The sequence below is a fragment of the Manis javanica genome, chromosome X, assembly GCF_040802235.1.
Source record: "Manis javanica isolate MJ-LG chromosome X, MJ_LKY, whole genome shotgun sequence".
Classification (NCBI taxonomy): Eukaryota; Metazoa; Chordata; class Mammalia; order Pholidota; family Manidae; genus Manis; species Manis javanica.
In genome coordinates, this window is record NC_133174.1 from 124,340,551 (window position 1) to 124,359,870 (window position 19,320).

General features: G+C 44.6%; 1 protein-coding gene across 1 annotated transcript in view; it reads right to left on the bottom strand.

Moving 5' to 3' along the window:
• Positions 1-6,250, bottom strand: part of GPC3 (glypican 3) — a 410,784-nt gene extending 404,534 nt beyond the window's left edge. Inside the window, exon 1 of the mRNA XM_037016978.2 lies at positions 5,675-6,250. Coding sequence (XP_036872873.1) covers positions 5,675-5,849 — 175 coding nt within the window. The 5' untranslated portion in view covers positions 5,850-6,250. The remainder of the gene's footprint in view (positions 1-5,674) is intronic.
• Positions 6,251-19,320: the final 13,070 nt, after the last annotated feature.

Genomic DNA, 19,320 nt, shown 5'->3' on the forward strand with positions numbered 1-19,320 from the left:
TGCAGTGAGCATTTTCTCCTCACAAATTTCAAAACACACATTTTCTCTGCTGACATGCCCACCTTCACCTTGCTTTCTGGATCACATTCTCCCTATCATTATATCTCAGAAGGTAAATTCCCATTACTTTATGCTGTCTTGAAAGCCAGTCTGGGGTCCATGACTTGGATTCTGTTTTCTGATGCTCATTTCTTAATGGAGTTCTAGGGATCCTATTTCCAGCCAGACAATTTGCTAAATATGGGCAGATGAGTAGGGGATTTTGCTGCCCACACTTTCCATTAGACCCTAAATCACCCAAACATCAAACCCATTTACAAGCTTGGCTAGGGCTGAATAGAAGTTGGCTCCAGGTATGGTCTCTTGAATTGAGCCTGGGCACAAATTCTGATTCCAGGTTACAGAAACCTGTGAGGTACTTCAACAGGTCCATGCATGTGTTATAGCTCCACTCCCAAATATGGTAATGTCAACATAAGTGAGAAAGGTCTAGCTGACATTAAATCAAAGAGAGTTTGATTTAAGAGATGTCTTACAATTTATGTACTATAATAATTGTTGATCTTTAATGATACTAAGCCAGTCATAACAACGTTGCTAATTTCAATTTGTTCTTGGGTGCACACCATTAAAAAGCCCTTCCTGATAGTAAGAGTCACCAGCTAACTGAGGTAAGGCGGAATCTGTCTCCAGTCAAAATATATGAAACCTGAAAACTTTGTCCACACACCCCAGGACCGTCCCATAACAATTTGGGCTTAGGCTCTGAAACTAAAGTGACATATAGCTTAAGAGTTCATAGGGAATACATAATGATCTAGAAATGCTATTATTGTCAATTATTTAGTCAACGCTAAGAGCAGTGTGCTCAACGCTACATCAAATGCAGTGCTTTCCCTTTAAGAAGCTTATAATCTAAAACATACAAATAACCATATGCAGAAAAAAGCTAGAGATCAGAGTAAAAGGAAGCATTCACAAAAATGTACAAATTCAGCATGCCAGAACTTTTCAGTTGAGCAATATGATCCCCAGTGAAATTCTTTCCAAATGATGTATCGTGTGCACAAGTTATAAGTGATTATCTTCAATTTTCTTAGAAATGAGTAACAAGATACCTCCTAAGACCCATGCTTTTGTATATGCATCAAACAGTAAAGTTGGCGTGATCATTGATAGCTGCCATTTAAGGAGAAAACGTATTTTCTGTCTTGTCTCATAGCCGGCAAATCCAGGCCTCTTCATTCCCAGGTTGGTAATAAGCAGCCTTTTTCTAGGCTACAGTGAACAGCAAACATTGCAACTCTAAAGATGGAAGCAGCAGAATGCTCAAAAATATTGCATCAAAATATTGGATACAAACCTACCAGCCCATAACACACACACACACACACACACACACGCGCGCGCGCGCGCGCACACACACACACACACACAGATTGCAAAACTGACACCATCTGTGTCATCTAGCATCCATCAAAATCATCATATGCATGTATTTCCTAATGCTTACAAAAGGAATTTACTCCAAGAATTCAGAAAACCCTTTTTAAGATGGCGGCCCTATTAAGGGACTTCTCCCTATCTCCCACTTCAAATCTTCAGTTCTTTTCCCTCGTCCAGGCTGGCTATTGTGACCATTTCAGCCAATTTCCTGGAGGTATTTTCTAGCCCTTTTCACCCTATTTAATCCTACAAGTTTCCTGAGAAGCCTGTTTACTTGTATGCTCCCCCACTAGACTGCGAGCGCCTTGACAAAAGGGGCTGTGTCTTACTCCTCTCAGCACCTCCAGTCCCTAGCACAGAGCCTGCCAAAGAGCAGGCAGTCTTTGACTTACTTCAGGCCAAGGTGCTCCAGCGCTCATCAGCCACCTCCTCAACCGGATTAACGCTTCCCTCTAAGCACACCTTGGTACCAATCATCATGACAAACGGAATAAATATATTCAGACCACATTTGAAAGAATTCTCCAATGTTCCAAGTTAGCACACGACAGCACCATTTTTCCAAAGTTTTAACAAATCACCTGCTCACCCAAATGTCTAGTGCAATCTCAGACGAGAGAACACTCTCCCACACCTCACTTCGTATTCTTCTCCCCACATTAGGTCCGTTAACTGCTTCAAACTAATTGGGCAACCACATCTGGCAACCCAGATATGGTTGCTAGTTCTCACACTTAAACAACAACAAATACCAAACTCTCTCTGTTTCAAGAACGTTGATTTTTATTTTTATGTTGTTTCATCTATTTTGAGAAACTCCAAGTCAATTTTGGCTCTTTCAGGCTGCATTTTCCCCAAACAGGCATTTGGCCTTCTGGATTGGTTCTTGCACTTTCCAAGGCCCTGTAAGGCAAGAATCTTCAATCTTTGGGGAGTTGCAACACTGCCACAGTTTGTTTGATTTTCTCATTTTCATCCATCTCCTTCACCACCCCCCAAAAGTGGTGTATGGCATTCATAAAGTGAATTACACTTGATTTTTGTTTAGAGGAATTTTTTTTCAGACTTCTGTAACATTCCCTTGAGACAATTGGAAACATCATTGTCTGATTACTAGCTCACTTTCCTTGCCTAAAATTGTATCCATTCTTGATTGTGCCTGTGGGTAGGTTAAGCAAAACAAAATAAACATCTAGACTTATGAGCTCATTGGCTCTTTTCTGAATTTTTCTAAATTAAATAAGGGCAAAAGAGCTGCACTGAAAGTCAGTTATATGGATTTTTCTGCCAAATGCTAACTCTGTGTGCCTGGTTTCCATCTGTGGTGTTTTCCAAGTTACAAATCCTTGAAAAAAAAAAAAGAGTGGGGTATGAAAAGATCTATGGATTTGGGGGACATGCTATTTAGAATTGCTATCCTGTGCCTTTGAATGCTCTAAAAGAAATGGGAACATGAGATTGTAAGGCTTTAGATCAGCTTTGTGGAAGTCTGGTGTAGTCCTTCAGCACCAGTGATTTATTTTTTAGGCTGGCTGATTTCAAATGCCATTTAGTCTCATCCATATTAGCATAAGAAATGTATCTTATCCACTCTAACCCAATTCTGCTAATGGCCAAAGTTAGCAGTCAATCCCAAATGCTCCCCCTAAGCAGGACATTTTTGAGGATTTCTCCTTACTGGGACCAAATCTCATTTTATCTGGGACAAAGAAAGCTTTAATGCAGTTAATACACGGAAGCAGGCAAACTGAACATGGCTTAAAATACAGATGGGAAAAAAAGTCAAGCGGTCATCATGATGGTTCATAACTATCAAATAATTTGCAGCTCTCTTTCATTTTCCAACCACTGAATGACAGCAGCAAATTACACATTTATTCACTTTGAAATTATGCACTTGCCATTGTATTTGGTCTTCCATTATCATCTCTTCTCTGAAATACTGATGAGCTCTTTCCACATATGGACATGAGGATTTTCACCATGTTTTCCATTACAGTGACTGTGTTTGCACAAATGAAATTCAGGACACATGGTTTCACACCAGAACAGTATTGGAGATCTGCGTGGCCCCCAGAAAATCCAGGCTTTATAGTAGATGTATGGGCATTGCCACAATTGAAGTTTGACTTGGCTCCAGCAAGAGTCAGAACAGTGCCAGCCTTGTAGAAGCACTGCACGTTTGTTAAATAGAAGTAAAGTAGGGAAGTTGGGTTTATATGGTGAAGACCCCTGGAATGTGGTTTTTCCTATAGAGCTTGTGAAATACTGAAGGAAAATGAAAAATCTCCATTACAAGTCCCTGTTCTCCATAGTACAGCCATCCTTAGGCAGGGAGCTGGGAGCTGGGAGGGAGGGAGCCCAGGCCAAATCTCATACACACAGTGTGTGGGCCCTCCCAATACTTTTATACAGATGCTGCAAAGAAGCCGGCAGCCAGAGAGCTGGGGGAGGGGGCAAGGGGAGGCCCGAGTGAGTGTATGTAGAGGGGATTGCTAAATGAGTTATCTGTGTGTTCCCTTTGGTCTTTTTCTTCTTTTAAGCACAACCTTTACTCCCTGGCCTCAAATCAGCCAAATGTGGCCCTCAACCCCAACCCCTGGCCACATTTATCTTATAGGGCCTCATCCTGGGAGGACCAATTTTTACATTATCAACAAAAGCATGTTCTTTGGCCTTAGCAATCCAATTACCATGGCACTTGGAGGGGAGAGAGATTCGCCTGTTGTTTCAGCTCTGTGGAACTGATTCATAGGTTGCCCCTTACAGCTCCTGCACACGCCCACGTGGTACGTTATTAACACTTAACAGGGGAAGAGGTAGTTCTACCCTCCCTTGGAGCGAAATCCTGCAAAGCATATTTAACATATGCGCAAATGCATTTCAGTCGCCAAAAAGGGTGACCAATTACCTTTGCAACTAAACAGCAGGCTCGCTCGGCTCTTTTCATCCACCTAAAGAAAAGGCTGAGGGCGCGCTGGCTGCCTAGGTAACCTCCCGCTAGTGAACACTCGCTGGCAGCGCCCACAGGGCGCGCATCGCATTCACAACTTGGTCCAACCATCAGGCCCGCCTGCCTGACTTCTTGAGAGCCACGAGCCAAGTTTTGGCGAGGGCTGCTCCCCGATCCCTCGGAGGCGCGGGACGCACGCCTGGCTGGGTGCCTGGGTGGTTAAGAGACCCCGGAGACCACAACGTCTTACGGTTTGCGAATACAACCGGCGTTTCTTCGGAGCGCACCTCTGATCAATCAACCTGTTTGAAACCAACTCTTCTTGCCCTGTCAGTGTAGCAACTTGTCCTAATTGGATTCTAAGTCAGGCTTTTAGGAGCCCAACCGCGTGGCAGTCAATCACACAAGGCCATTAATATTCATCTGTTGACAGCCGCAGCCCTCAGCTAAGGTTAAAATATGTCCTTACAACACGAATCTGACTGTGCAGAACAAAAGGCAGGCGTTCAGAAACTTTCCTGCACCTAAAATCATCTCCCCTTCAGGGTCCAGCCTGTCAAGAAGGCAGATGAATTTGAGAAGGGGAGGAGTTAAATCATCTTTGGACTCTTGCTCCCTGAGCCAGCAGCACCGTTTTCGAAGCGATTTTGCCAACCTAGGTAAGGGACGCTGTTATGAAGGAACAGACTCAGTCCTCGCATTGTGGGGACGCTACTACTGAAAAGTTTCCCTCAGAGTGTCTTTACCTGCCACTGAGGATTCGGAGGTCTGTCCTCAACTTTGCCTACACTTGGGCCCATGAGCCTCAGGAATCCAGGCTGCGGAAAGGAGGGCGCGGGGGCCGGCTGCGGGAAGAATGGCCAGAGCCGAGGTCCAGCTAAGGCTGAGAGCACTTACGCGCGAGCGAGGGTGGCCAATGCCCGAGGCACCAGCTCGGATGCGGGAAACCAGTTTGCGAGGCCCGAGAAACCAGCTCCCACCTTCCCGCCCTCCGCCAAAAATGGGGGCTCGCGAGAAAGCCATCCCCGCCGATCCTCCCACTCGCACCTTCCCTGACAGCGCCACGAGCCTGGGGGATGCGGACACGGTCCACGCACACCCTTCTGCCCTCCCTCCGTAGACCTGGCCTGGCCCGGGCACAGCGACCACTCCCAGGTGCCCAGCGGCAGGGCGCACGACCGCGGCCCCACGGGGCCAGTGCACTCCGCCTATGGCCACCATGCACCCGCTGGATCTACGCGGGGCGCGGAGACCGCGCGAAGGACTCCTCCTCACCTGGTACAGGGGTTTCAGGCACCCACTTGAGTCCGGGCTGCAGTCTCTGGAAGAAGGAGCGGACCTGATGACAGGTGGCGTCCGGCGGCGGCGGCGGGGGCTGAGCGTGTCCCAGACAGTCCAAGCTGAGCAGCATCGCCACCGCCAAGCACGCGGTGCGCACGATCCCCGCCATCCTGCTTCGCGGGGAGCGAGGAGAGCGCGGGAGAATGGCAGCGGGGACGAGAGCAGTCCCAGGACTCGGCAAGCCTGGCAGTGGCCCTAAGGAGCGGGAGACGTGCCGCTACCCAGCCGCGGCAAAAGTTTCCTCGCAGCTACCTGGGCGCTGGGCGAGGGCGGGAACGGTTCGGACTCGCGGGGCGGGGCGGAGCTGGCCGGGGCGGGGCGGGGCGACGAGGGACCGGGCGGGGCGGGGCGAGGCCGACCGCGCGGCCAGGAGGCGGTGGCAAGCCTGCGGGTGCCTGGCGTGGGGCTGCCGGGGCGCAGAGAGCTCCGCGGCGCGCGGACCCGCGGGGGGCGGCCCGAGAGGAGGGCACGGGGCGCGTGCGGCGTCTCCCGGCCGCCCAGCCCGCTGCCCGCTCGCCGCCGCTCTACACAGGGCGCTCTGGCATAACTACTGCAGAGGGGCTGCAGGCTCGGGCGCGCTGATTGGCTTCCCAGCAGCCGTCCCCTCTGACTGGCTCTGGGAGAAGTTCCCCTGTCTCACTCCTCCTTCCCGCCGCTCATTGGCCTACAGCCGGGAGGGCTTTTCCCTTCAGGATTTTTGCGACCTCTTCAGCCTTCCTTGGGGCGCGCTGGGGTCCCTCCCTGGCTTCGGTGCCCCCTCTTTGCTTCGCCACAGGCCTCTTCCCAGCCGGTCCCAGCTCGTCGCTGGCCACCAGAGCCACACAAGGTCTTCCTCGGCCGCACAAAATCCACCTCCTCTTCCTGCTCTCCGAGGGGCTTCCCTGGAACCGTTTTCCCAAAGCAGCTCCTGCTGGATTCGCAAGCCAACCCACAAATAGTCACATTCAGAGGCAGTCGGAGGCTGCTGTGGGGTTCACAGCCTGCCTCATCTTTGAATACTGTACCTAAAAAGTCTGAAAGCCCGTGGGACTTGCCAGGCTTGATTCAGCAGAACCACACAAAGTCAGAGAAAGCACCTGATACCAAGATGTTAAAAGAATGGCTCCTGCAAGATAGCCCTGGGTGACCCTCCAGGAAGCAAAGCATAACCGGTGACAACAAAATAACCTGGGGCTTAAAGCCAGCCTAACTCGTTAGAAATCATTTTACACAGCAAAGTCATTGAGCTGGCCTGCTTCTTAAGATGGAGTAGAGGCTGCTTGTGAAAGGTCCCCTAGACCCAAATCCCCATCTCCCCTGCTTAAACTTCGCCATTCTAAATCCAGTTCTTTGAAATTCAAACACCTTTCAGGTGGCTTCCGGCGGAGGAATGCATTTCACCATTATCTATATATGCTCCTAAGTAGGGATCTTTAACCCCATGTTCTTTTTTTGTGACTCCCACACACACATCTTAGCACAGTGCCTTGCACATAGTAGGAACTCAACGAGTGTTTGTATGGTAAAATGATTTAACACCCCAGGGTGAATTAGTTTCTCCTCTGTGTTGTTCCAGATCTAGTGAAAGTAGGTTTTAATATGGAAAGAAAAGGGTGCGCCTCCACCAGGAATTCTCCAGGGAGCAGTGAGTTGGTGGGCTGGGAAGAGGCGGTCATGTGCCAGAACTTCTGGGCTGAGAAGAGAGACAGAAGAAGGGTAGGATGCTCTACCTTTGAAGAAGAGGAGCTCATTCATTCACTCAGTCAATTAGTCAGTCATTTGATCACAAATATTTGAACTCCTACTGTGTGCCAGACACTGTGGCATACAGACAAAGGGGATACAAAGATTAACCCACGGTACCTGACCTCAAAGCACTACGAGTGTAATGGGGAAGGCAACCCAACAGAAAAATGTTAACCCAGCAGGTGGTACATGCTCAGGTTGAGGCAAAGGGAAATTTCCACGGGGCGAGGGTCTGCATCGGAGAAAATTTCCCAAAAGACATGACGCCCTACACTCAGGCTTAGACAACCAGTAGGAGTCGAGGTGAGAAAAGAAGATGCGGGGAGGAGTGCCAAGGGACAAGAAGCAGCATGAATGAAGACTGAGAGGAGAGAACCTGACACCGCGCAGTCGGAGGTGGGAGTTGCAGGTAACGGTTTCAGGCCCGGCAGTTAGACGAGCTCAGGCAGCAGGGGTAAGCAAGGGCCAGGTTATGCAGCATCTAGAAACCATGCAAAGGAGCCTGGAGAACCACTTAAGGACATGTGAAGCAGAGGGGTGACATCATATGTGCCTTATAAAAAGATCTCTACAGCAACATCGTAGAGAAAGGCTCAGAGAAGGAAGAGGTTGGAAACGAACTATGAGGCTATGAAAATAATCCAGACAGAAAATGAGAAAGACCTGTGGCCAGAGAGATTTGGAAGGGAAAAACACTACTAGTGATAACTAGGAGATAGAATTAAAAGGGCTTAGTGACCTAGTGGATGTGGGGGTTGGGAGAGGAGTCAAGGACGGAGGGCTCATTCATTCTTTTTTCAACAAACATTTGAGTGCCGCCTAGGTATCTGGCATTCTTCTCCTTCTTCATAATTTTGCCTGGGGCTAGGCCTGCGCCTGCACTGAACATTTGACAAATGACACATCCACTTTAAAAGAAACACCAATTAAGAGTCATAATTTGGCTGGTGAGTTTGATATGTTCCACCTGTGGAGCCCTGTGACCAAAGGGCAGATTGGAAGGCAAGCATTGATTGAATTTCATGACCTTGCAGAGGAAGACATGACCTCCCATAAATTCATGATCTTCCAGAGCTCATGCAACTAACTACAAAGGCAACAGTTGTTTTCAACTACAGGGTACTGAGTAGCTTGAAAACAGGGGCTAGGACTTAGTTTGAATATATACTTTTATGTCTGATACACTTTGCATGAGCCAAAAGTGGGGAGTACTTCCCAAAGTGAAGTGTGTGAACCCCTGGTGATAAGTGGGCCAGTGAGGTTTTGGGTTTTTATTTTTATAAATATTTCTTGTAATGTGGATTAGAAAAAAACATACATAAGTAGTGCAGCCAACCCATGATTTCATTAGGTCAAAGCTAAGTAGATAATGCTGTGATAAATTTATTTTCCTGAACATGTGAGCTGGCCTAAAGAAAAATATTAACTAGTGCTGGGAATGTAAGGATATGGTACAACTTGTGGGGTGGTAAGTGAATGCCCAGGATTGGGCTAAGTCACAGACAAACTGGCCTTGGGGTCTGGGGAAATATTTGTTTGGCCTTAAAGCTTCTGTCCCCCTCTCTAAACAGCTATTTCAAGGCTTTGGGCCGACCTATGGTTGGGGTTAATAAACCTTGCTAGGCTTACCTTTCAAGGCTCCCTTCCTCGTGCTAGAAGTCAGGTCAATGACTCATCCTTACTCTTCAGCTAGAAGAGGCAAAAAGAAACAATCAGTCCAGAAACACAAAAGGATGTGCTGATTGAGCCAGTGTTCACTTTCTACAATTCATGGTTCTGTGCTTTCAGGCCCAGTTGGAAGCATTTCGATAACACCGCTGGGCTCCATTTTCCTCTTTGGACTTCAGAGGAAGGCTACCTAGCACAGCAGGCCTACAAGAACTTTTCTTCACCTTTCGTTCCTAGTCTCCAGTTTGAAAGAATTCGAGAATTCCCAGCTGTAGCCAGCAGCTATTATCTTGCTGTAGCTGGGAGGAGAGTCTGGTTCCATGGCTCCAAAAGCAGCATAAATCAAGGTTTCTGGGAGAGGGTTAAGTAAGGGTGTTCAACAGCTGCCGCCATGGGAGGGGCTCATACACAGCCATGCACGCAGCCACACACGCACACATGGTTTGTGTTGAGCCCAGTCCGCACCAGGTGATGCTCTCCTCTCCCCACCCTCTCAGGTAGATGGTATCTTCTCCCCTCCACCCTACTCAAACCTGCTTGCAGAAAAGAAACTTTGAAAGTCATCCACTTAGGTGTACGGTGTATACGGTTGATTGGATATAATGGGGCTGCCCACCCAGGGGTACAAGTATTTTAACAGGGATCAAAGCTTTAAACCAAAGGAACAGAGCTCTAAAAACTGTGGAATTCCAGGCATTCGCCAGTGGGAAGGGAGTGTTTAAACTGAGGGGCAATGAGGCCTTTTTCGGTGCACCTGAAATCACATCATGTAGACAGTTGCTTATATGTTAGACTGGTGCTGCTCACAGCCAACACCTCCCCAGCCACACCTCTGGACTCTATGGCACACAGCCACTTTGTCTCCCCTTCTCGTGCAGTGTATGACTCCTTTGTCGGGTGGAGAGGAGGGGAGGCGCCAGGCACACTGATCCCAATTCTCCCAAATGTATAAGCTATGATCAGAGAATGAATTATGATCCTTTGGGAAAGAGTGTTCATTCATTCATCCCAGCCAGCGGACCAGTGCAATGTAAATGGTAACTTTGTAAGTTGAAAGACTTAAAGCTATTTTGAAAATTGCATAATAATCCCAGGCAGAATCTGGCTCCCTGTGTATAGCAAATTAACAGGGCCAGCGGAGATGCTTGCATTACAAGTTGGAGATAGAGAGCCTCTCCTTAGACCCGAGACTATGCTTTGCCCTCACTAAATCCACAAACTATACTGAGGTTCTGGTGGGTTAGAGCCCAAGATCTGAAGAAAAAAAAAACTATTGAAAATTTTATTTGTGGCATCATGTTGATTACTACAAATAAAATATTATTGTGTTCTGTCTTCATTTTAATAAAGGATATTGATCTAAATTCCTAGCATACTCATCCCCCTAGTCCACAGATTTTTTTTGATTGGGCAAGATATACTGTGTGTGTATCTAACGTTTCGTGTCTCTTGCATAGGATATTTGGTTTTCTATAAAAATTTAAGGGGTTTGTAGTTTGGTGGCTGAGAGTGTGGTAGCATTAAATCTAAAGGCTGGTGATGCCTGAGGCATGGCTTTATGTGCCACATGGCAATTCACACATACTTTATTTTGCTTTGAATTATTGTGCCCAAAGAACACAGTGATTCAAGTAATGGTAATATGTTTCTTTTGCTGTATGGTGGGTAGAATCTATAAGTAATTTCACTAAGTTTTTTCTGGGTCATTGTGCTCTGCAGCCTGGGTCCCCAATAGGTCAACAGTTGATCTCCAACAGTTGACCTCTCACATGTTTGCTTCCCCCAAGGCCTTTTCCCATCCCCAGAGCTCTCTGAATTCCCAGCAACATAGGCAAGGAAATCCAACAGCCACAGACAGCAACTCATACTTTCAACTACCTCTCCCATCCCTCTTCCCAAGCCCTATCCACAACCCTAAGTCTTGGGGAATTTCAAAAGTAGCATCTCACAAGAAAAGGTCCTCTGAACCCCCATCCCTAACTCTATAGTTATCGCAAAGGTTAGGTATTAGGAACTGTGAGCTCGAGAGGCAGTATGGTTGGGACCTGCAGCCAAACGATTCCATACCCTCCCAACCAAGCCCAGTGTCTGCTATACCCGCTGTACCACAGGTGATCAGGCGATCACTACCCTTGCCGCATCATTGGCAAATGCACGTTTGCCTTTTTGTCTCCCCCATGACTTGTGAGCTTTAGATGAGCCTACATTCATATTCTACTGCATGCGCAGTCCACATGCCAGTGCTAGTCTGTGCCCTGTTTGTTACTGGTCTGTGACAAATTTAAGTACAAAAATGGAGAGTAAGCCTTTAGAAACTTTTATAGCATTTTGATATTGCTGCCACATGTAAGCACATGATGAATTGGCCCCACTGTTGAATCCAGTCATTGCTTTAAAACAGGCTTATATATTGGTTCTATTTTTCAGTTTTCCTAGTCATTCACTCTTACTGTCCTTTCCCAAAGTAGTTGTACACGTCAGAAAGAAAATAAAAATAATATAAAAATCAACTGATGCTTCACTCCAGGTTGAGAAGTATTGCCCTAGTATATACATAGTGCCATGCTAGTCACTTAGTAAATATTTTTCAAATAAAGCCCTTTGATGCTTTTCCTTACGAAAATAAATTTCCGCACTCCCTACTTATAGAACATTCCTATTAAAATCACAACAAATAAAAACCTTCCGATAATAGCCCATTTGAAGATAAATTTCTAGCTGAAAGATTTCTCCTCCAGAAATTATCCCATAGGAACCCTCTCCTTCTTTGGCTCACTTTTATTCAAGCCACACTCAGAAGAGAGTAAACAAGGTTTACATGAGATTGTGCATCTCAGCAGATCTTGGTATAAATTACAAAACAGTTGAACTCCATTGCCTTTGTCTTTAATCTTAGCAATTATTTCCCCCCTGATTTATATCATGTTTTCTGTTGTAAAGGAAAGAGATGCTAGCCTGTGTACCAAAACACATCTCCTTAGAGCAAGATGATAAGATCCAGAGGGAAGCACGCTTCCTTGGAATGCCTTCATCTCATTCATCCTTACAACATGTCAAAAGCATAGCAAGTCTCCCCTGCCATAAATAAATTGCATGTCATTACTCAGAAGATTTAAGCTCTGTTGGACGTCTCCAGTCCATCTCTAACTCCTGTTAAACTTATGGTTACTTCCATATGGTTGTTAGCAGCTTTTTGTCTGGTATTGTTCTCAAGTTGTTCTGTGTGGGAGTAGCCTGTCTTCTAAAATAGATCGGAATAATTGAAAGAGCAGAGGACCAGCAGTCAAAAGAGCTTGGTTCCTAGTTCTGGGCGGTGTGCCCCTGGATCAGTAACTTCACATCTCTGGACCACAGCCTCCTTAACTGTAAATTGAGGGTGGTGGACTATGTGCTCTCTGAGGTTCCTTCTACCTCTGACAGTCAGCGTTTTTATGACTGTGAACTCCTTGAAGGAAGGACTCTTCTACTTCTGTCCCGGCATCTAGGACAATGCCTAGAACACAGCAGGTCCCCAATACATAGGTGTTAAATGAGTGACTGAATGCATCGCTCACAATGCAGACCCCAGCAATGGCTCCATAAGAGAGTCTCAAGAAATATTTGGTGGTACATCAGTGCTCTTCTTAATCAAAGTACTTTGTAACAACATTTAAAATCTAGTCTGTCTCCTAACGAGAAGCACAGTAATGCTTGTTGTAACCAATATTGCAAGAGTGGAGGTATAAACATACTTCTGTCACATTTTCTTTAGCTACAGAAATTGAAATCAGAGATTTTTAGAATTAATTCATTGAAATTTTGAAATAACTGAGGCTTTGATATTGACTCTTTAAGAGTCACGAGTAAAGTGTTAAAGGTAAGAGATTATGTTTATCTAAATCTCCCTGTATGGGGGATCTACCAGATTATTATATTGTTTGGAAAATGGTGGTAGTAAACTTTTAGGAGAGTTTCTTATTAATTTTTCCCTGTTAAAAACCTGTGTCAACCTTTCTATCGAAATCTTTCTGAACTGTATTGCATATTTTCTTGCCTTAATAAGCTATGTATATGCAATCTATTCATGATGCTCCGTTTTACCATATTCAATTTTTTGTATTACCTTGTGAATATAAAGAAATGGTGATACATTGAGCTAAACCTGTACCAAGCCTACTACTACACAGGATGAAACTTGCTTTCTTAAAAACGACAACGAAAATCCCTGTAATGATTTGTCCATCCCTCTTTAACGTATGCCATTGATCCATGCCCTCCTGCATTAGTCTGCTTTTTACAAATTGTAATTCTGGAATCAAAGGCTAAAGTAACCCTTCCTAGGCTGTTTCTTTGATTTAAGTACTAATAACTTCAAACCTCCCAGTCGATTTCAATCCACTCTACAGTTTACTTGCTTGAGCTTATGTTGCAACACAGTGATCACAAGAGCCCACACAGTGTAGTGGAATGGACATAGGCTCTGGAGTCAGACAGTCCTGAGTCCAAATTTCTGTTTGATTACTTACTAGCCAGGTGACCTTGGGCAAGTTGCCCTACCTGGCTGAGCCTTCATTTACAAAATGAAGATTAAAAAGTTAACCGTGGTTGGTGAATGGATAGGTAGATAGATCCATGTGATAATACAAATAGAGTGCAATGCTAATTGTAGAATACAGGTAGCCAGAAAAATAGTGTCCACTGTAATATTCTTCTAGGTTACCCATATGCTAGGAAAAATATAACCTTGCAAGGTCTTTGAGACAACTAGAGATGATATAGGTGAAGTGTCTGGCACTTTAAGTATTCACATTGCCCTATAAACTTTAAGCCTGTTTCTTTTAAAAGCCATCAAAGCCAGGTTTTTTGCTTGGTTTTAATCAACATTATTTATTTATATTTTATTACCAACATTTATTAGCAGTCACTATGTTTCAAGCACTGGTGATAAAGTGATGAGGGCAAAATTCTTGCCCCCATGGTCCTTCTCTGCATGTGTTTAAACCAGCAGAGGGATCAGGCATAACTGAGATCTTGCATTTTTAGTTGTGAGTTCATTGCCAGGTTTGCCACAAGGCAGCTTTGGGGAGTGCCAGATTATCAAGCTTTTACAGGATTCGTAAATCGGAAGGGGGCATATGCTCTCAAAGGGTCCCCTTTAACTTCACAGTCTTGGCTCCAGCTCAGTCCTCCTTCAGCGTCCCTTAACACAGGTCTAAGTGGGGGTAGGAGAGCAATGCAGTGTTCAGTGATGGCCAGGGTCCAGCAGGAGACCTGCCACAGGCCCAGGAATTCTCAGACACCGATTTGCCTTTCCATTTCCCAGGGCTTAACCTCTGTCGCATGGCCTCCCCAATTACAATTACATTTCCAGACCTTTTTTTGGCCTTACCCTCAATTCCCAGCCTTAGTAATGGCTCGTATTTCCTGGATGTAACTACAGGAGCTCAAATTCACTGCTGAAAAAAAAGTTTTCAAATTTGCGCTTGCAGCCAGATCTACCCTAGTTTTAAAATTTACAGTCATACTCACATATATACATTTCTTATTTACTGCTCTACAGAACTATCATGCTGTATTTACTTTTCTTTTTTACAGCTTAATACTAGGCAATGAATTGACTCTTCTTTGGAGGAAAAAGGCCAACCGTTTCTTGTCAACTGGAAACAATGCCAGTCTCTTGGCTGGTACTCTAGAGGGAAAACGTTTATCCCACATATAGGGAAGGGAAAGTCCATCTTCCTTAGTGTAACTGCTCCTATAGCAAAAAGTCATTTAATCACATGCATGCAGTTAGATGAGATGATAATATAAAGAAGGATTCTGTGTGCTTCTAAAGCATCTGGGGTTTATCGGATGTCCCTACACCACCCAAGGATGGGAAACCCTAAGACAGTTAAAGAGAAAAATAAAAGAGTGAAGGATGGATTTAACTATTGTCTTTTTGTACAATTTCACAGATAATGGGTTTAGGTCTTAAATCTAACATGAGAAGATCAGAAGAATATCTTTTTATGAGCAGTTGTCCTCACACCTGAAGCAGCCATGATTCTGAAATCCAGGGAGAAGATCTCTTTCTCACTTTGGTGTTGCTGTAACCCGAGCTGGTAATATAACTGATACATTTTAACACATTCACAGTACCACTGCTATTGAAAAATTTTTAAGCCTACCAAGTTTCTTGTCCCTGTACTAATATCGAGGATTCTCAAAACTGAGGCAATATATCCATTGATACCATTTTTTCTTAGAATTTGATCTTTTTAATCAACATTGTTTATTCATCCAATAAATAGGGATTAAAGTAATGGTAACACATAGTGCAGTTTTGGGACCTGACAACACACCTTTTGATCTGGGAAAGAAGGGCCGTGGTTCCAGGACTACCTAATAACCCCAGGTAAATTGTCTCCTTTCAGTATCCCTTACATATGTGGAAGACTTCATTCTTCTCACCAAGGGCTTACCCATTCCTTATCCGATTGTTCTTCCCAACAGCCCTATAAGATAGATCAGATATGCAAATATTATTACCCCCCTAACTCCAATGAGAAGACCTCTAAGATTCAGAGCTGTAAAGTGATGATTTGAAGGTCACATAGCAGGACCACAACCCGAGTCTACCTCCAATATGAAAAATTAAAAATAAAAAAATAAAAAATCCTAAGAAGCCATGTGGCAGGGGTTGCAAACCTAAATGTCACAGGCAAAAACTTTCGAATGTTATCCAGATGTCTTTTGAAAGTCTCAGGAGGATCAGTATGCACCTTAAAGAACCAGGCATGAAAAATGACATGTTATGGAAAACATGCCAATTTAGGATTTAATGGATGAGAGAGGAAAGTTGGGGGCAATATAGAAAGGGCTGGGCTTCAGAATATTTCTTGCGCCCTTCACTTCACTACAAACAATGACCTTCCCACAAGATAGAAAAATTACAGTGTTGGCAGTAGAAAAGTGACTTTGAATCATATGACTCACTCTGGATTTGTAAAAAAAAAGTAGAACATGTTTTGGAAATCCCTCCTGAAGTTCAATTTTAAATGTTTGGAGAACCTTTTCTTCCTTGTAAGTGACAAACCTAAGGTGTTTCAAGAAAAGTCTGTCTCTGTTCTACTTGCATCCTGTGATCGGTAAGGTAAATGAAGAAATCCCAATGATTGGTCCAAATGAGGTAGCCTTTGAAAGCATCCCAATTTGACGGATAATTACGGAGACGATAGATGATACAAGACTCAGGATTTCTCAGACTGTACTAGTAAGGCCCAGGTAGGGAGAACTAGTTACATTTATTACAGGAAATTCACAGCTTCCCTCAGGAAAGGTGATTCCACGGGTCAGTGCCAGGCCTCAGGCTTGGACTTAGGGGGTACAGGTCTACAGGTCTGATTGAAACTCTCTTCGTCCTGCCTTGCTGTTACAGACTCAGAGGAGCACTGAGTCCGTCAAAGGAGAGCTCCCCACAGGAAGGAAAAGTTAGCCTAAAAGGGAGCTAAACCTACGAAGCTGAGTTGCCAGAATCCCTCCATAGGCCACCCAAGCAGTGAAGAAATTCATGGAGAGAAGCAAAGACCCACAGCCGTGAGCAAAGCCAGCTGGGAGGGATGTTATTACTTTATTTCTGTTTTCTTAACTATGTGTGTGTGTGCGTGTGTGCGCGCGTGTGCGTGTGTATTGAGGGGGAGGGAGGATTGATTGCAGAAAATGTCTGGATCCACAGCACTCAAGATGGAAACTTTGTTGATATAATTTCTCCTAACTTTCCTACACCTTCCTTCCCTTCTGCTCCATTTCCCCAGTGGCTATCAAAAGCTGTATATATTTGACCACAAAACATCCAGTCAGTTCAAGTCAAAAATGCAGCCAGCCATCTGGATTGACTCAAACTCTGTCTACACACACCAATTGGCTTGGGGGTAAAAAAATGTAATTCAGTGGAACAACTGGTTATTTTTAAAACAACGAGTTGAATTCAGACAACCATCCAATTAGTTGATTTCAAAATGCCTGTTTGGCGACATGAAAAGGGTTATTTTCAAAGGGGCTTGTGTGTGCATAAACAACCTGAATGCTATTAAATTGACAAGCTATTTTAGAATCAAGTAGATAAGGCCAAAACTGCCGGACTGTGTTTATAAAGGGAAAACCTGTTAGAGTAGCAGTCCATCAAGCACCCCAGAGGGGTGACACCTTCTGTTGGAGGGATGAAGTCTTTCACTTGACAGCGGCGTAACCATACCCCTCTTTGTAGAGGCAAGCACCTCATCCTTTCTACAGAGAAACCTCTTCTGTGCCTTCCTCCTGGGCGTGCCAGGCTAAGCCAGGCGGCCAAAGATTCAAGTAGACCCTCAAAAGGTGAAAGTGCTTGTGTTAGCTATTGCCACAGAACACACTGCCTAATGCACACAATGATGTTAACTTCATTCTCTCTCTTTTGCCTTCAGCAGGTTCTAGTCTCACTACGTCCAGCAAGGAAAAGCCTCCTCTGAGCCGTTTGACCCAATGCGTAATGAGTTGGGCCAGTTTAAACTATGCAGCTTCTATGTCCCTGAGCTTTTCTCCCCCTGCCATGTGCAAGTTCTTTTCCTGTGGTACATTGCTACGAAATGATTTAAGAAAAAAGGGGGGAAGAAGGTCTCCTCCTAAAGAGAATTTTATTTGCACTCCCCATGCTTTGTCATAAAGGGCATTGAACCGTGTTAATCATATAAGAAGTTTCAGAGAAGCTCTCTTTTTCACATTAGGCTTAAAACATCACCCCTGAGGTGGTGCTGATGGTTCCCTTAGAAAAGATTTCTTTGACATCTAAGACACAAAGGACTTCAGCCAACGCTGAGAGTGAAATGAGTGGTGCCTAAGTGCTGACTCTCCTTCCCCGGTGACAAGCATTTACTAAGTGAAACTTTTGTTACTGCAAATGTCTTACTTGGGTGTGTCTTAATCCCGAGTGTTGTGAAGGTTTTGTTTTATTGTGTGTGGGTTTTTTTTTAACATTTATTTTATCAGAAAGGATTCTCACAATGGAAGCATTCATCGCCATGGCTGTGGCTGAGTCTTTAGGTTCAAGACTGGCTAAGCTGCCCCAGGTAGAAGAGTCTGCACTGCTACAGAAGGATAGAATCACAGCCCCACTTTGGAAGGGGCCCCACTAAGCCAGTCCTTGCCTTCGGGCCTCCAAGCCAGAGGAATAGCCGCCCTTTTCTTTAAGATCTCCAAGGACAAAAGCTCCACATGTAGTTCTTTCATTATAGAAAGTGTGACTGTAAAATATATTTACAGGGGAATAATATTATAATGCATACTTAAATGATTTCCTTTTTTAAATGTTTGCTTTCCCAAGTTTTAAAGAGTTAATAAACAGTAAAGTTTCCTTTTCCCTTTGAAAAAATCCTCTCAATAGAAGCATTTCTCCTCTTTCTGAGGACCCACATGAGATATTTCTCAGGAAATTCTACCAGAAATCTGGCATGTTTTGATGCTCTGATTCAAGACAGGTCTCCTTTTTGCCTTTGGCTCGTGGAAAGCTCAGAGCCAAATTTGTAATCGAGGAACAGGACCCAGGCCCAGCTTCACCCATTTTCCTTCCCTTATTTTCTCTTCATCTGCATTTCTTCACTTAGTTGTGTTTCTTGTTGCCATTTTTGGTTGGTTGGTCTTGATGCTTGTATGCAGTTCTGTGAAACAAGAGCAGCAGAGGCTCTGGAGACCGATATACTGATGCTTGGATCCCCGCTCTACCCTTGCCTAGCTTAACCTCTCTGAGTCTCAGTTGTCTCATCCATAAAGTGGAGGTGACAATAGCAGTTCCTACCTCGTGAAGCTGTTGTGAGCGTTATATGAGAAAACACATGTATAGTACCAAGCAGATAGTAAGAACCTTAGTTATATATTACAACTACCTTAAATCATTTTGGCAGCAAGTGAAGTAAAAAATAATTATTTATTCCCCAAATCAAGTTTTCAGTCTTTCATCCCCCTTCTCCTTTCTTTTGTGTGAATTGTCTTCCCAGTGAAATCATTTGCTGGGGTTTTCACACTCCGATGGAACTCTTCCTACCACATTACAGGAAAGTGCTTCAAGAGCTTGCTTGATCCTAAGAAGCATCAGGAGCACTTATTAAAAATATAGATTCCTACTCTTAGACACCTAAAATTCTTTTATAAATGAGCAGTTGAGGTCAGCTGTTTCTGGGACTGAAATGTTCTATACT